This window comes from Morchella importuna (genome assembly GCF_003444635.1).
Source record: "Morchella importuna strain M04M26 chromosome Unknown Morimp01GS022, whole genome shotgun sequence".
Lineage (NCBI taxonomy): Eukaryota > Fungi > Ascomycota > Pezizomycetes > Pezizales > Morchellaceae > Morchella > Morchella importuna.
This window is the reverse complement of record NW_025763419.1, coordinates 752529-770863: the sequence shown is the minus strand read 5'-3', so window position 1 is coordinate 770863 and position 18335 is coordinate 752529. Positions and strand designations below refer to the sequence as shown.

The 18335-nt window shown below is 44.9% G+C and overlaps 3 protein-coding genes across 3 annotated transcripts; all 3 read right to left on the bottom strand.

Annotated features, from left to right (window-relative positions):
- Positions 1-1712: 1712 nt before the first annotated feature.
- Positions 1713-3113, bottom strand: LAJ45_07223 (uncharacterized protein; the record flags this gene model as incomplete). The annotated part of the gene is made up of 3 exons (XM_046116781.1): positions 1713-2308; positions 2362-2484; positions 2708-3113. The coding sequence occupies 3 exons, from the start codon at positions 3111-3113 to the stop codon at positions 1713-1715; spliced, it is 1125 nt and encodes a 374-aa protein (XP_045970183.1).
- Positions 3114-15445: 12332 nt separating this feature from the next.
- Positions 15446-16910, bottom strand: LAJ45_07222 (uncharacterized protein; the record flags this gene model as incomplete). Its single annotated transcript, XM_046116780.1, has 3 exons — positions 15446-16469; positions 16534-16769; positions 16887-16910. The coding sequence occupies 3 exons, from the start codon at positions 16908-16910 to the stop codon at positions 15446-15448; spliced, it is 1284 nt and encodes a 427-aa protein (XP_045970182.1).
- Positions 16911-17486: 576 nt separating this feature from the next.
- Positions 17487-18135, bottom strand: LAJ45_07221 (uncharacterized protein; the record flags this gene model as incomplete). The annotated part of the gene is made up of 3 exons (XM_046116779.1): positions 17487-17717; positions 17828-17890; positions 17977-18135. 3 exons carry the CDS (start codon positions 18133-18135, stop codon positions 17487-17489), a joined length of 453 nt encoding a protein of 150 aa, XP_045970181.1.
- Positions 18136-18335: the final 200 nt, after the last annotated feature.

Genomic DNA, 18335 nt, shown 5'->3' with positions numbered 1-18335 from the left:
TGATTGGACTCGTTTATTTAAGGGCTTGTAGGGGCCAGTCCAGGGCGTACCATTTCCAATGAGGAAGATGGTATTATTAATGGAATACCTATTGTTCTCGCGCGCGTGGGGCGCAAGGCATACAAGCCGCCCAAACTAGTGGTTAACGGTGGTAATGATTGAAGCCCACCAGATCTTCAGGGTGGGGGTTTAAAAGTCTGGGAATATTCGAATGAATAAGCAAGCTGCATGGTGAAACCTATCGTAAACGCATTTAGAGATCCCACGGTAGTTCTGCTAAAATTGCAGAAGATGATAGGATAAAATTTGTTTCAGAGAACCAAATGACTACTTTATTAGCACAACTCTGATATGCCTAAAAAAAAAACACCTGCAGTAAAGTGAAGGTATTAGGGATGCAATTTACGTAGAGCATATGATGCATAGGAATGGGCGAGATAGACAACCCTGCAGCATGGAATTTTCGAAAACAGATTGTGGAACCACGATGTACCGACGCTGCAGAGAAGGATACAGTGATTAGTTCATCATACCAAGAATAGCCAAAGGCAGTGGCAGTCCCCGCTTCTCTTCTTCATCATCGCGCGGCAGTTGGTCACGCCCGATCCCGAGTATCCGGAACGTTTTATGTAGCCTTGATATAAATCAGAAGCGAGATCAGCGTGTTTCAAGTGGTATATCAAACATGTCTCGAGACCCGACAGCAGCCCGAGCCTTAGGACGGCTTGAAATCTACACCAACTCCGAACTCAGGCGGGAATTCGGAGCCTGACTCTGAATACTGCACACATGTATTCACACATGTAACTTGCAATTTGTTTGTACCTTCGATAAACTAGAGACCACGCAGAGCCGCCTGTTTTCAAATCTGATATATCAACTTCTTGTCCCGTGGTGCTATATTTGGGGTCAATAGTTCATATGAGCGGGATTTCGGAATTTCAAAAGCCCACTGCCCTGAAACGACAACTAGGTGTTTGTTGCATATAAAGAATCGCGCTAAGACTTTGAAATAAATCATTGGCGTACGATCACTCGATATTGAGGAGTCAAGTAGGCTGGGTGCCTGTTTTAAATACAACTTCCCCAGATATTTGGATTTTATTTTGCCAAGGGGCCTGGACCAAACCCCAAGGAAAATCGCCAACAGGGCTGATTGACGTAAGGCCACTCTAGAATTTTCTTAGACTTTGGTCTGATACACAATATTTATTTCAACGTCTTAGCGTGGCTTTCTTGCATACAAGTCAGAATGCGTTGCTTTGCGGAGTGGCCTCCGTCCATTTATTTTTTCAAGATAGGATGAATCACGAAGTAATGCAGAAGTATCGATCGTGGCGAAAAGATCTCGATAAAACTTTATCCGGATCCATCATTTCCATTCTTGTTCAGCACAAGACAACGCCCAAGAGATCTTCTTGGCAGTCAGGCTGTCGGCTTAATCGGTTTCCTCATTGCCCATTCAGCCTTGTAGCTATGGCGATTTAGCATCGCTTTGATCGGTAATCGACCAATAGGAATAGAGGCAGGATTGTCGTAAGCTTCTATGGTCAAGATAAGATAGATGGTGATGGATGGTCTGTTGCGAATCGATAAACTTTACCGCCAAGAGTGTGGAAACACCCTTTAAACCCCATTGTCTCTTGAGCGTGGCCAGTGAAAGATATGGTAACAACATCCTTCTTTTGTTGAATCTCATCTGAAAGAAGACGCTAATAGATCATTTCCGCGTGAAATTTCCCACCACCTTCCCGGAACTCTTTCTTGTGCCAGTTCCTCACAACCCTATGCGCTTCCGCCGCGTCTCTACACCTAACTATCCACTTTGCTTCCGCCCCATTTTCTGATCCGTCAAATCTGTCGACGACCACCGTCCCATCCGGCAAAACTCTCTCAAAGAGTACTCTTTCTAAACCTGCGTCACCCTGTGTTTCGTCTCCCCTGCAGAATTTTACGTTGTCGTTTTCGAGCAATTCCCTCATTTCCGCAGTTCTGGGAAGTTTTCCCCTTTCACGAGTATTCCCGCCAATGTCGGAGAGTGTAAGAAGTACACATCCCAACCGGTCCTGACCAACCCTCCCACGAGAAAGAACACTAGAAAGGAGCCGGTAGTCGTCGAATATCTTCTTGGTGTTTAGGGAGGGTAAAGTTATAGTAGGTGTCTGTCCTGGAGGTATTGTAGACTTTGGCCCAAATAACCAGAAGTCGCCCTGAGCGTAAACAAAATCTCTCGCAGCTTCGGGAGACTCAAATAATAGGTTGTAAAAAGGTTTACGTGCGAGACTTTTCGGGAATCGATAGGGTACCACTGTTTCATGTAAGAAAATGCCAGAGTACGTGTGGGAAATTAGATGAGTTTACCGCTGAAGCCTTCTGATGGGCCTTGGAATTCGGGAATGTGCGCTTTCGTAGGCGCCATTCGCCGAATATCGCTCTCGAGTAGTGTACTACCGACTCCGCTTAATATCACGATTCTTCCGAACGCTGATAAGAAAAAGAAAATATTAGCCGCAATCAAAATAAAAACGGCAGTTGAACGTGAATATGCTGGCTAAGTATTCATGTGCTATATCAATTGCAAATAAAGAGAGTAGATTTGAACAACTTCAGTTATAACAGAAACAACAAATGAGCTGCCATTTTGATTTCCGGGAGTTTGGGAAAACAATTGTAGGGAGAAGGTGGGAGAGAAAAAGCAAACTCATACTAGAAGGTCCGTGTTTTGTCGTCTTGTTTGAATTCATGCGCTGGGCATTCTCGCGGCGGTCCTTGCTTGTGGTTATGCCGCTATTTTCAGCTGGTTCCTGTGGCGTGTACGTGGTTTCATCGGTGATATCAAGTCTACCAATTGGCCTCCTGGTGTTGTTACTGCCATTTTTACCAGTTCCGCCTTCTGCGGGATTATTTCCAGCTAAAGAGTTAGGAGAGTTGGTATATGAGCGAGATTGTGAGATTGTGTATAATTTAGGGAAATTGGAGGAGTAAGAGTATGAGGAGTAGGAGTGGGGGGAGGAAGAAGGAGTGGATGAGCAAGATCGTAAAGGTAAAGTTTGTAGGCAACGAAAAAGCCGTCGAGAAGGAGAGCATGGGGCAGGTGAGCGGAAGAGCTGCATCATGTGGTTGTGGTGGGTGGTGGATGGTGAATGACGTGCTCGCCGATCTATAGATATTGATGAGAACCAGGGGAAAGTGAGGCGGATAGATGGATGGCTTGATCGATGGGATGGGGGGTGGTGAATGGTGATTGTGGTTCAGCAGTCGCAGCTACATGGATGGTTGGTTGTGGGGAGGGTTCAATTAAGAAATTTTACCCCTAACCCTGTCCCGAATACCTACAACCAACTTGGGAAAACACCCAGCTTTTTTTTACATGTGTGTGCGGCTCTGCGAAAGTGTGCTGTCTCAGCATGCCTTCCATACATGCTCCTGCTTCCGATCCGCCGATTGACTTCCGCGCCCGCCAACCGAAGCTACGGCCGCGGCTCCAGCCGACGCAAGTCGACCAATAAACTACTAGTCGACTTGACAGGCCAGAACCCAAACCCGTAACCAGACAACCACCACCACAACCACCACAACCAACAAAGTCCCAGGCAATCCAACCCCAAGACTGACTTGAGTCCCTGGCTGCCTTGTTCCTATTGCTAAGTTCCTTACTGGAAATGGTTAGGTGACCGTTACTTGAAACACTCTACTAAACTCAAAGAATTGATTCTGCCTGCTTCTCTGCCCTGACCTGACACTATTCTGCCTGTCACTCGTCACTTGTCACTAGAACTTGTCACCTGTCATGTCACTGATGTTCGTTCTTCTGCCCTCACTCGGCCCTGTATCCTACTGTAGAATGTAGAGTGAGTGGGAAAGGAAGGAATGGGAAGAAGAAAAAAAAAAAACTCAACCCCCTCCATGCCAGGCCCTAATTCCCACTATGCCGTTTCTACTAGACACTTTTTCTCACTTATCACTTTTCTCGTGCGCTTTACTCCCTGACAACGCACATTCTTCCATCACCCTTCTTGGTTTGTGGACCTGCACAAATATCGAATGGAACGTAGAGAAATATATGGATAAGAATTGAATGAAAAAAAATTGGATGGAGCAAGGAACGGGGGCAAAGAACTTGCAGATCTGCCGTACCCGAGACTCTGGGTGTACCGCAGGTAATCCTGTCACTTTTTCCAGCGCTTACCTCCCTCTCGTTACTGCGATGTATGTACAGCAAGATAAACCAATAGAATAAAAACAAACAGAAATACCTGAGGAATTTCTAATATAAAAACTCCCCTGTTCCTCTTTCTCTCTCTTCATTATCCTCATCATTCCTCAACAGCATGGGCGTTGGTGATAGTCTCTGATAACTCTCTCTAGCTGGAACGCTCCATTTCTTACGACTTGGACTCGGGGGCATTTGTCTGTCACGTAAGATGGGATCGAAGGGTAGGCAACTGCTCATTCGATGCCATCTTCACGTGAAGACAACAGCCTGCCGTATTGATTCCTTCAGAAGGCATATTCTGCAAATGCTAGAGAGATTGAGATTAGCATTGAATATAAGTGGTATGTTATCTTCAACTATTGGCCGTTGTGGACACCAATATCCCATTAACCTGAAAGCTTCAAGATCCTCACTTGAAGAGTTTTAATTTTGCTAAAGAAGTGAACAGGAAACTGCAGTTCACAGCATACATAAACTAACAATTTCTAGCAAGTATACTATCAGTATACGTATAGGGATATATCCATTAATTAGCGTTTATTTTAGCTTCACATGGTCATTTTGACGTGACGGGTATTTTGAGCCGATTTAAGATCGACTTCCACCTTTAGACAAGGTCCGGGCCTTCCTTCACCGCCAGCTTGGCAACTGTCTTCTTATTTGTCCCCGGGCTTTAGTTCCCCGTTGGTTTCCTGATTTTCGAATCTATCACCCCTGCTATTCGTCCAGCTGTTGTTGCAGGGTTTCAGTGGCGCAGGTGCATTAACGGTTAAGCCTCGAATTCTGTTGGTTGCTAGCACATCTACCTGTTCAACTCCAAAACTATCTCGAACCTGAAGATACCACTTGCTTTAGGATATCTTCTAGAAGTCATAATATCATGCGGGTATACGTGTGGCTCCAGGAACTCATTATTAGTTTGAAGGGGGCTTTTATTTCTTTAGCTACCAAATTACAAACGGTTAGTAAGTACCGTACCGTACATATTCCGAAACGTCTGAAGGCTGATATTCGGAATTCGAAACTTGGGGGATACGTGGAGGATATTTGAACTTAGCTAGATACATCTATATGTAGTATATCTAGAAATATTATAATATCCAATTCCAAGATTTGTAAAAAGCATTTAAGATACTTAGTTGATAAAAGGCTTGCCCGTATAAACATGTACCTTTTGGTACTAGCTAGGACTTTGGTTTTCAAAACCCGGAGGTGTTATATGCGATGCCTAGGACCAACCTATCGGCTTCTGCCCCACACAAAAGATCGGGTAGATTCTCGGTTGTTCAAGAATTTGAATACGGACTGCAGATGGAACAGCCTCGGGTCATCAACCGAACCAGGACCCTCAAAGTTGCCACATTTAGGTACATACTGTAACATAGGTGAAGCCATTTTGCCCCTGATCAGAATTCAGACTAGCAAATGTAAACAATTTTTTTTCTTTTCTTTCTAGCTCCTCGTAATATGAGCTCCCCTGACACGTACCTTGTTGATTTTATAATGGATATGTACTCCTCTAATCATCATATATTCTCGGGTTAATTGACCCACAAAGCCCTCTCGCCATTGTGATATATGCCTCTTTGGTAGTAGTGATATATATTTGGAGATTCTCAAATGTCTGTATATTCAACGGTAGTGGTGCTTGTGGTAGTTGTCGGCTCCTAACAAATTGGCCCTCTCAATGCACGCGTGGCGTCATATCCTCACATATATGTGCAGCACATCATATATTCCACCCCATGATGTGCTGTCTTCGCCTTCCCGCACTTGCATTGTAATGCAGATTATCGGCAAAACGATGAATCTTGGTATCCTGGTATATCGCTCGGTTGGTCCCGGAGAACCCGCAAATGTGCATTCCCGCTCTTGCACCGGAAGCTACCAATGTGTTGGTAGATGAAAAAGTACCGGCGGTGTGTCTCTGTGTATATCATAGCCACTGCGGTACCTGCGCTTCCGCAATTACATCTGCGGGCACTCCCGCCGCAGGCGACCCAGAAATTCAAAATCGACAGCGAAGAAATCTGAATGGACGTTAGAGTAGAACTTAACATCTATAAGAGTGCTTTGTTTCTTGAATGGTGTGGTCACGCATTATAATATAAACGCTTACATAAGAGTGGTTGCCAACCGTATGAATGATCCCCTTTAAGCCTTTTTATTTTAATTTCGGGCCATGGGACCGCCATGATATCTCTCGTTGCTTTCTAGTACTAGATTTTTTCTAAATTAGCTAGAGCTTCAACATGAGAAAAACCGTAGGACCGAGTTAGAAAATAATATGACGCAGTGGCGGCTGCAGTTGTAACGAATTCCGGCCGCCGCGGCAAAGAACCTCACCTGGTACGAACGATGTACACCCTTGCGGCCGATTCTGCGACCCCCCCCACTGAGATTCTATGCAGATATTTTGGATTTTGCTGTATCTATCATCTTTAGATAACTGCTAATAGTATCACCGCATTCTGAGAGCCAAGGGACGGTAAGGCTGGTGCCGAGTGATCGGGTGTGATTCTACCTCTCTACAGCAGACCTCCCAAGGATGACCCTTATCTAGGCCAGAAAAAGTGATATAGGCTCAACAAGTGTCCGTTCATGTCTTCAATAGAGATTTGGATGTCTGTCTCAGATTTGCCGCTAACCGTAAAGCCAATTCGAATTGATGTTTAGGACTAACGTCATATGGTCATATATGGTTAATCCCTTGTTGATCCACGGAAAGAATAAGGGACTAACTAGTTACTGAGACCATCGTGAATCAGTCGTGTTCGTGCATAGAAACATGGCGTCCCCGTAGCTGACCCCCCGTAGTAAGGAGAACTGAGAAAAGGACAAGGAAGAGATCTAGAAGGCTACTCTTGGATAATTATATAAGAAAGAAAAGTGAGTTAGAATATGTGTTACACAGTTTGCGGGTTACTTTACTAGTGCCAACGAGACGTTGGCTTTATTTCCCCTACTTTACTCAACTGTATCTAGCCTCCGTAAATATACCCTGATCAAAGCATATATCAGTATCGTAGTTTTTTGTACTATTCCATCAAGAACTACATGTAGCTTGCCGCCTTTGCATGAACCACAAGAAAAAAGAAGTGCGTGTGTGCAGCATATTGATCGGGGTTAGGGTTAGATATTGATCAATTACTGGGATTTCGGCTTCCTCTTTACCCAAATTCTAGTTCAGAAATGTTGCCATTACTATCGAATGACTACATGTAGAATGATCAATAATTAAAAAAATACGTGTGCTCTCTCTCTTTCTCAATACTCACTTCATAATGTAATATATTAGGTTTGAATATGTACTCACTTATAATCGTGATAACTATGAGTCTGCAGCAGCTTAGTAAATGAGGGGGGTAGCCAGTTGTTAATCGAGATCATGAGAAGAATATTAAGAGACTTCGGCTATAGGTAATGTAGATTGTGTGGTGTATATGACCAGCTATCCCTTTATCGGGACATAAAAATTGTCTCATGCGAGGTACGTATCCCAAAGCGGCTTTCCCGGTTAGAATGCAGCCGGGAGCAGCAGAGCCACGATAATGGATCGATGCTTGGGTGAGGAGCCCAGGCTTACTTTGAGGCCTCCACTGTTGCCACACGTTCCAATTGGACAAAGTTCGTTGCCTTTTTTCTGCCAGGGTCTTGGAAACTTTTCGGTCATCTTATCTCTGCGCGAAAATCGATTGACAGTTTTCACCGTGGGAAACCTAGCTAGTACTCGTCAGTTTACTAATGAGCTGAGCTGAAGGAATCTTCACGCACAAGTCAATGATTGTTTGTGTCATCTCTAACCACATTCCTTACTGATATAGCTATCTTCAATTGCCAAAGTAGATGAAGATACCAACAATTCCCTAGCCGCCGACTGTGGAAAAAGAAATGCCACCTGGAGGGCAGTTGGCAAATCATGCCAGTGTGTGCATGTGCGCATATGTGTGTATGTGTATGTGCGTGAATAGGGTTCTCCCAGCTTAGCCCGTGAATCACGACATATCCTCAATAGCCTATATCAGCCATTGTTATAGGTTATTATTCTTTAGAATTTGCAAATATGGCTTAAATTCGCGAAGCTTCTGACACAGTGATTGGTGAGATACATGATTAAGATATTTTGGCACATTACCGCGGAGGAGAACCCCCGTTGCCGACTTTTGATAGGTTTAGACTTTCTTCTAATAACCGCATACTTATTCTACAATGCACTATAAATGCATAACATACACATAGAACGGTGAGTCATGAGAACTAATAAAGATACGCATCATCAGTCTACAATGTGACGTGGAGAAGGTCAGAGTTGAAACGCCAAACCCCTTCAACGACGCTTACATAAAACAGATTTGAATCTTACAAGTCTGGGGGGTAAATATTGGAGTTTACAAGCAGTTCTAAATCCAACTATTTGATACATACGTATCGATATGCTGTTTGCTAATTGTTTTGCCCTTCATGTGCAAAGGAATCACCAAGAGACTTGACTAACGTACTCAGGACGCATGGCCCGCAGATCGATTATAACTATTCGACTAGTTAGCGTATTCCCCAAGAGCCGATTTTAAAACTCTATCGTTCTAAAGAATTCTGAGTTCCTAATGGCTTGATTTTCGCTCTAAGTACCAAGGATAGCCCGCATAGGCTCTAAAAAACCTTACAGGAACATATATAGGGCGGCAAGAGTTAACCTAAATTGTCCATTAACAGTTTCTAATTTTAATTCTCTTCAAGCCATTGGTCACTTACATCCAACTTACCGTCATTGAGGAGGTTTGTATCGTTGCAATCGGAGGCTCCGTCTCGATAATAGACCACTCCCTGCCCTTAATTAACAAAGTTGAAGAGTTTATGATGCAAGGAAGTGCGTTTCAATTGCAGCACGAACAACTATGCCTCCATCTGGTGCGGAATAGCTGGGCGCTGCACTTGATATTGGATAATAATGTTATGCACCCAGATACATTTATCGATGCAAAGTTCTCCCAATGTTTAATGAGCCCTTATTCATGAAGCACTAGATCTGCCGTGACTGCTACTTGGGCCCCGCATTGGAACAGCTGCAGGTGTTCCCGTTTCCAGTTAGCATTTTATTAAAAAATTTAAGAGATCTTCCTACTCTGAGTTTGAAAAGACGGGGAACTTTCCAAATCTGGGATGTAAATTATCGTTGGAAGGACTGGTAACACATACGTATACACTAGGTAACAGAACAACCCTCTCAACGCCTTTATAGCCTACAAATCCATTAGTTCCATAAGGACGACAGTCTATCCGAAGCATGAGATATGGGCCTAAAATGAAGATGCAGCAATAATCATTGGCCTTTTTCCAGGCCAAGATAGCTCCAATGTAAGTAGATCGAGAACGGGGATCGTACATTCATAGATAGCCACATATCTCCTCCCATGATTATGATTCTCCTTTCCTGTTGCTATGGGTGGCTCCGGAAATCAACCCGTCCGACCACCGGCCAGCACACGTGGTTCAAGCCATGTGAACACGGCGTGGGTACGAGGATACCAGCTATTCCTTAATTTTCGCCGACTGCATATTGCTAGAATCATGGTAAGCTAGAGCTGTTCCAGTAACTGGTATTCGTACTGGCCTTTGACCGACAATAACACTGTGAACCTCCTTCCACTCCACGTAGTCCGTGAGCTACCTCCTGGTGAGAAAAAACGCGCTCCTTTCAGGAGAACTTTGTCGGTAACTTCTTCCCATGAGCTACAACACCCCCGAACTCACTCCCTCCGACGGACGATCAAACTTACTTCAGAATACACACCGGCTAGAGAGCCATGGCGTCCACAACGCCTACGACACTCATCAATAGCTGCCGAGAACCACGGATCGAAGAACAGTACTTGGAAGAGCAACGTGTAAAGGGAGAACTGGGTCTACTGTGCATATTTTCGGTCACGGAGAAAGCTTCGCTTGTGAGGCCGGCTTTGGCAGAACTTGAGTTGACCCCCTCCCTCCCCTAGCGCAGCCCCATCCCCCCCGTTTCCCCTCTCCTCTTTCCCCCTCTCTTACTGCAGCACCAGCACAGAGCGACCCACAACGGAGTAAGAAACCTTCAACCCGACATGATTTGTATCGATGTGCTAATGTAGGGTCCGCCGTCTCGTCTCGTCCGTCGCATACTCGCTGATCACCTATTGGCCCTTCTCTCAACTACAGCTTTGTTGTTGACTTTGAGACTGATGGAGAGATATTCAGTGTCAAACTCACTAAGAACTGACGGTCAACTTACAAAATTCAGGCGATAGAGCTAATCCTTTAGGAACAGTTTGTTTGTGTTCCTCCCGCTTCATACGATCTCACTCGATCTTTGCGGCACTTTACCCGTTTTCGTCCGGACAAGAAAAATACAAGCAAACAAGGATTCTCAAAGCACATACGCCTAAAATCTATCATTTCATCTCAACTTCGGTTCAATTCACACCAAGAAGTTATTTTCGATCCTCATTTTCAACCATTTTGCCGTGAATCTTCGTTTTCCCCTCTAGTCCTGCGTCTGTATAAGGATGTAGAAATCTAATAGACCTAAGCAAAAGACTAAGATTAGCCTTAGATAAATTAAAATATGTCTACCATTGGAATTAATTATTATATGAAGATTTGTTCCATACCTATAGCTAAGCGCAAAACCATAGTGCATGTAGGTTTATAGTACGCCCAATAAAAATGTTACTCGGCATTAATGTTATTTAGTTTTGAATTAAGATGAAAGATTGAAGCTCGCACAGCGCTCGAAATTATGGTGGTTCTTGATATAGTAGTACCTCCTGGGACAAGACCATCCCGTGGACTACTATCAATGGATGTTGCGACCCAATTGCAAGATGTGCCCAATAAAGATCACCTCATCTCCCTCTAAGATTTCTCTCAATCTGGAACAGGCTGACAGATCAGAACAAATGATGGTTCTCACCTTCCCTTTCCCGAAGTGAAAAGGCGGTCCAGCTGTAGCTGTGAGTTTCGACCAAACACCACTTAGGCGTTAACGCCCAGTAAAATGTAGTGAAAGCCGCCCCGTTGCAACGCCTGTTTCCACGACCTTTTACTAAACGCCTAAGGATCATCTCCTTTTATAATAATCTTTATCAAAAAAAAGCCCATCCAACCCCGTATTAGAAACATGGTTTCTCCAAATTTCACTTGGCCATTGGCCAGAGTATTATTCGAATTTTCCGTTTGGGAGGACACCGTCTTGTGTGCAGATTAATATATACCACTGTATATACGAAACCAGCCATTGTATGGCGGATGATAATTGGAACGGCACGTTTGTCGCATGCTAAGGTGGCGAGTCTCTAGTGCTGTTTGGTTTTATTGATAGCGGGGCTGGTTCTCCCTGTAATTTGTGGCAGCAAGTTGTTAAAGAGAGTACCATTCATCTGTAATCCGCCATAGACACTATCCTGGCCATTCAGGGATGGAGGTAGAATGTTTAGGAACCAGTCTGAAGCCTCATGTATGGTAAGCTGAGAATTCTAATTGAAGGACAGTTGTTATGGAAAATCCCCTCTTACTCGCTTAGTCACTTATTATGGCGTTGTTATGTGAGTCTCGAGGCCAACAGTCTCAAATGCCGCTATTGCTGTAACTATATCGCCAGGATGCAATGAGATCTTTATGATGCCCATGAGATTTGATGGTAGTATCGCCAGCTGGATTTGTAAGAATTTCTAGCTAATCTTTCGCGGATTAAAGTAATGGGGTAAGGGACAAAGAGCGGGGTTTTACTTTGTGATTCGCGGGACAGAGGTTTATGGGTCCAGCCATTCGTTCTCTATTAATTAGAGAGTTATATATATCCTTGCGTAATTGGTGGAAGCGCCCCAAGCGCGTAAAGAACACAACTAGATCATGCAACTATCCATACATATAATATCACTCGCCGTGTCATGTGACAGCGCGGATACGCGGGTCTGAGAAAACTTGACTTATGGTCGGCGAAGGGGCCGGGACGCAACACAACAACCAGTGAAAAGGAAACCTAACAAACATCAAATGTAGTGAATCGAATTTTTTAGTATTCGCTAACAACGACCGGTATATAGTTAAAAAGAGTAAACACCCTTCCATCAAGCCATCAAGGACTAGTACTAACTTGAATAACTAGAAAATCTTTGATTCTTTATGAAAACCTACACTGAGAGGTACGCACACGTGTCATCGCTACACCCCAAGGGAAGATCTTGAGATTTTTTAAGCTAGGTTATTTTGATATAACTTTTTTGGTATATGTTCATTAAATCCTTCTTTCTAGAACTTCATATAATTTAGCGTACAGTGTTGGAATTTTACGCTGTTTAAGATCTAGATCTAATAAAACCATAGTCTTTGCAAAGTTTCGATTCCTTACAGAGCTTCCGCCTTATCCACAGCCCAAGTCGAGGATATCATTCCAGGCCTGGCTGGGATCGATAGTTCTAGCTACAGTGTGACTATAGATAGGATACAGTTATCCCGGTTATTACACCAGCCTATGCCCCCTCCTCCTGTTCCCGGAGAAACTCGAAATAGTGTACTCTCACAAGGCCCCCACTTTTACTCGTCTCGAGTAGCCCCATAGACCACCACACGGCTACGGGGTACGCTGAGTACACCAAACTCATTTTTGACCACATGCAACAAGTCTAAGCATGGAAATTCCCGAGCGTAACGCGTGTGTTTATCATGCATGGAGATTCGGCGTACAAATATACATAAGTCTCGATTTCTCTTATATCCTGAGTCAAGATGAGTAAAATCCTCCTATAACAAAGCAACGCCTTGTTGTGGTGATAAGAGTCACGATGGCTCGAGTTGACATACGGATTAAACCATTTAAACTAGTCTAAGTCGATTTGGGTCTGATTTGGGTCCGATTTGGGTCCGATTTGGGAGTTTTGATCTAGCTACCTTTGCAAGAATACCGGGAAACTTCTTCTGTATTCTGAATCTCATACAGGGACTATGCTAGCAAGATGCGTGGTATCTCTCGACCCCTGGCTTCCGTGTATAGGCGAAGGAGCGCAGCAGTCAAAACCTCAAATCGGGAAGCATTTATTTGGTATGAGCCTTCAATCCCTAGAGACTCTCTATATATAGGCCTTCAATGTCGTCGTCTAGCGGGATTATATTCTCATATAAACGTAAATACATACAGGAATTGGCCCAGGAGCAAATTAATGAAGTACATGTAGTCAATCAATCAAAAAGTAAAATTCTGAATTAAACAAAAAGAAAGGAGCAAAATTTTCAGACGAGTGATAGCTTGTGATTAAAATTGTTAAGTGGCGTAGTACCATTTCCAAACAGACCAATGGTGGTGATCTAAATAATTCCACAGGAATTTAATGCTGGTGATGTCCCATGACTCTAGGCGTTCGTCCATAATCTTGGAAATGGGTCTAGAAGGGTAGGCCGAAGCTTAGTGGCTCTGGTAGTTAATTTCCAATTGTTTTCCATAGGGGCGGCAGAGGTGGCTATATGATTTATGCCTCCGTCTAGACAAATAGGCCGTGGATAAATTTATTTGGCTGAACGTATTTGCTGTGGGGAGGTACATTAGACGCCTACTAATCTTCGCAGCATCTAAACTAGAATAAATGAGATACCAGTTTAAATTTAATATCACAGTAAGTGGGCCTCCCATGTATCAGTATTGTATCCAATATAAGCTGTGCAGGGAAACAAATGGCCAATACAAATTCGAAGTCTGAATATTGACATGGCCCACGGAATTGGTCAACCAAAAACCGGCAGTCTTCAATTTTTGGGGACCGTTTTAGCCTCCTGCCTCCTAAGGTTGCTGTGATAAAATATGAGTGAACATAAGAGCTGCTAAAGCTTGAGTACCAGGCCAGGATAATCTATCCGAGTATGAATAGGGGCATCCAATATGGAAACCACATCTCAAACACCAACATAATCACACCTAGGATGTCATACTTATCGCAAAGCATGGTCAATTACAGAAAAGCAGGAACGGGGAAAAACTGGCATGAATTGAATCGCCGCTCATGCACTAGGAGAGCTACACCAAACCAAACCCGATTCTAAATCGGCAAACAAAAAGAAACTTCTTTTGCTCCTTTCACTCCAGCACCAAATCTACAGGCCCCCATGTCTAAGGGATACATCGCCTATTCTTCCTGAACATAGCGGTGTCGGATGTCCTTCCATTGTCTACCCTTGTTCATGTTGTCCCACAATTTGTCGGTGGCCTGGTCGAAGAGACTATAGAGCGAGAATATGTCAGTAAAATCTCCCTAAGGTCCTATCCGCCTGTATCGTTTCTTCACCCTAGAAGGATATCACAGAACAGCGGGTGGGGCAGTCGTTCAGCTAACGCCCACATAGGCAGAACGCAGGCATGGCAGACAGTAGATACAGGGGCGGAAAACGGAGGAGTCGGAGAGCTTACATCTCAAAAGCAAAAGCGCCGGCGAAAACACTTCCGACAAAGACGTAGTTTCGTCGGAAGAGGGCGTTGTAGATGGAGGTTGAGATCTGTCTCCCAGCTGTCAGTCCCAGATCGCAAAGCCAAATTCTACCCCCGGCCGGTAAAATCCCGACCAAGGGTGCAATCTCTGCCCGTCGGAGCGTTAAAGAGGGGAGTTGGTGGGAATACGTACAGGCATCGTGTGATTTCGAAGTGGAATGTACAGTTTGCGGATGGAGGTTGGTGTTTGTGAATTGTTTGGTGGGGGTTGATGGCTTGTTACCCGGGAAGGTTGTGCAAATGTTCACGATTCGGGTAGTGGTGTTTAGTCAGCGGCCACTGTGATTGGTTGGTAGACACCGAGTTTTCCCGCTTCCCCGAGTGTGAAGCTGTGATGCAAACTGAAATATATAATAATATTGGCAATCATATAAAAGAAAAGGATCTAGGAATTTTTTTTATATGATATCTCTCGTCCATGAGCTAGAATAATACAAGAAAGAAAGATAACAACCATACCAAATTGAACCATTGAACCTCCCATCACTAGTAACTTTTAAGAAGAAAGGAAGCCCGCCTGATACCAGACACAGATCCGGGCAAAAAAATAATCCCAATCACTCAACAAATTCAACAAGTTCATCTTTTACTCCTCCAGACCAACCCCAGCTCCAATCCCGACCGAACAAAAGAGAAACAATAAAGTATTACCCTCCAGTATCCTCGTACCTCGCAAACCGGGAAAAAAACAAAATCTATATATTAAGAAAAATAAAGAGCTCTGGCTCTCAAGCCTTCTTGCTGCCTCTAGTTACTCTGCCTTTTGGCTTTGGGGCTTCTTCAACCTCTTCAGCCTCTTCATCTTCTATTTGATCGCTCCCGGTTGCTGCTGAGCTATCTTCCTCGGACAATTCAAGCTCGGGCTCCGGCTCGGGCTCTGGCGACGCTTTCTTTGTCCTGCTCCTGGTTGATCTGACACTAACGCTCTCGCTGGGTGTAGGACTCGATGACTTGCTAATCCTTGATCCCCTAACCCCGAGACCATGGATCATGTCCATTTCTTCTTCGTCCCCTTTCCTGCTTAAAGGACGGCTTGGCGGCTTCCCGTTCATCATCCCGCATCTAGCACACCCCCATCCCTCCACGTCTTCCAGGCTTTTTGTTCCAGGAGGTGCTAGTCCATTGACCATCCTGCAGTTCTTGCAGATCAGCGCGAAGCGATTCTTCGCGCTAGTCTCGTCTTCTCCTACGAGAACGTCAAGGACGCGGTCATACCAACGTGGAGAATGTATCTCCTCCGGTGCAATTTGACGAGCTGGTGTCTGTACCGTAGTTTGTGGGAAACTGAGAACGGGGATGGGGGATGGCCGGTTGAATTTTTTGACTGGGTTTGGATTATTAACTCCGGAAGGAGGCGCCAGATGCTGTTGTCCTCGTTCCTGTTGTTGCTGCTGTAGCTGCTGTTGAACAAATTGTTGTTGTATTTGCTGGGGTGAAGGTGGAACCGAGCCGGATGTTCCACTAGGCTGTCCCTGGGAACGCTGTCTAAGCTGTTGATTGTTATTCGGATGTCCGGGTGGACCTTGCTGCTGTGCATGTTGCATCTTGTTCCTCTCAATCTCAGAGATTGAGGGTGAGATGGGCCCACCACCATATTTTTCAATGATAGATTGTGTGGTTGAGAACTTTGTGGCTGCCTTCAACTTTTCGACGGTATCCCTTTGTTTGGTCTGGAGATCCTCCAGCTTCGTCTCAGTGGTTGAGATCCTGCCGTTATAGTAGAGCACCAACAAACTCCTTACGCCCCAGATTCTGTTCGCGAAACAAAAGCCATCAGCATATGGCCTTCGAAAGTTATAGTACAGAGGAATCATACCCAATAGGTCCACCGACCAAGCCCGCTATCTGTGGGGGACCCACTTCCTTCCATCCTACGACAAGGAATATGACGAGTACGTAGAAGATGTAGGCAAATGAGGTGTAGATAGTCCATAGCCCCTTGTAACGGCGGAGCTGTAGACGAAGGAGAGCAAGTTTCGAAGTCTCTGCTTGGATCTGCGATGCGAGCTTTGAAAGAATGCGCTCGAAGGAGTCTGGTGAGTTATCGTCGCCCTGTCATATTGCTTCCCGTTAGCTTTCCTGCATCAAAGGGGAGGTGTCCAGTAGGACAAAACACAGGGAACCATAAGAGGCGGGATGGGTTGGGATAGGATAGGCATATTAACTTACTTTGAAGGGCCAGAAGGAAACCATTTTGTGTGTGTGTGTGTGTGTGTCTCTTTCTACCAGCGATGAGAAGGGGATGAAGTATTTGGTGGACAAGACTAGCACGACCTTTGGCAGATGGAAGCTACCAGGGCCTGCTGAGAAGAGAGATGAGTTCAATAAATACAACAAAAGGGAAAAAAAGAGAATGTGGCGGTGAAGTCTGGGGGTTGCGCGCTGAACCTGTCAAGGCGAGAAGGTTGAGAGAAGGCCACGGCGGCAATCCGCACGTGTGTCATTACGCATTTTGAGGTCACGTGTTAAGGAGCCAGTCCCCTGCAGCCCATCAGTCAGGCTTTCAATTTGTTGGTCAATCAAGTTGTCACTAAGTTGTCACTATGTACCTTTTCTTGTCTTATCAGTTGGGATCCGACATACGATGAGCATCTCTATGCGAATGAGTGAGAGCAACCACCATCCTCACTCTAATTTTCTTTCCTCTCTCTCCGCTACAATCGAGTAGCTACACAAATCAATCAAGCACATGTACAGCAACGTATTAGGGAAAGAGCAATTCATCTCACACACCCGCGGCTACTATTTCTGGCATCTTATTGCAGTCCCCTATTTCTTCGACTTTTGCGCGCATGGTCCACACTCCTGCACTCCCTGACCCAAAAGGTTATCCAGAACGTTACCTCCCGTTTCGTCTGCGGGGGCCCGTTCCACTTTTCCCGTGTCAACATCTCCAAGTTCTGCTCCCCTCTCATCACAGAACTTGGCCATCTCAATATCCTTGTGCGAGAGGCCTAGTGGGTTGTGTGTGGTCCAGCGAATTACTACTTTATTGTAGACCTGTTTAAACCCATAACGAGGGGGATCAGTGCCATGTTCCCCGGAAGAATATATACTGCCTTTTGCCAACGATGTTACGCAATAAAGGGAAAAAGAGCCTAAGTACGCACGTTCGCCCATTCAGGATGATGTCGCGCAACTTTACACTGGTCCGCAACTTGGTTGATGAATACCTACACCGTACCACACCCCATGTTAAATAGCCCTGTCATACCCAGCATCTGCTAAGAACAGCCATCATCTCAAGAAAAGCACAAACCATAGTAGTTTTGAACGTCTTGAACTCAAACTTCCTTTCGAGGCCCATCCGCGTCGCGCTCAACGCCCATCTTCCATCTCCCAGAAGCTTCCTAGCTTCCTCCTTCTGGCCCTCCTCAATCCCAGCTGACCACAGCGGTTCCACGGGCGTTGAAGACATATTAACGCTTCTTATTCCTCTTGCAGCGAACAAGGACCTGGATATCGGGCTGGAACAAAGACGCCGGTGGAGAAGTGCCATTTACGTTTCTTTGTTTCTTTGCTTTTAGAGCTCTGGGATCCTGCTCAAGGGTGTGAGATTTCAAGGGTTGCGGCTCAACGGTTTGTATGACGTTGGATGCTGCAGATCGGGTGCCCTGT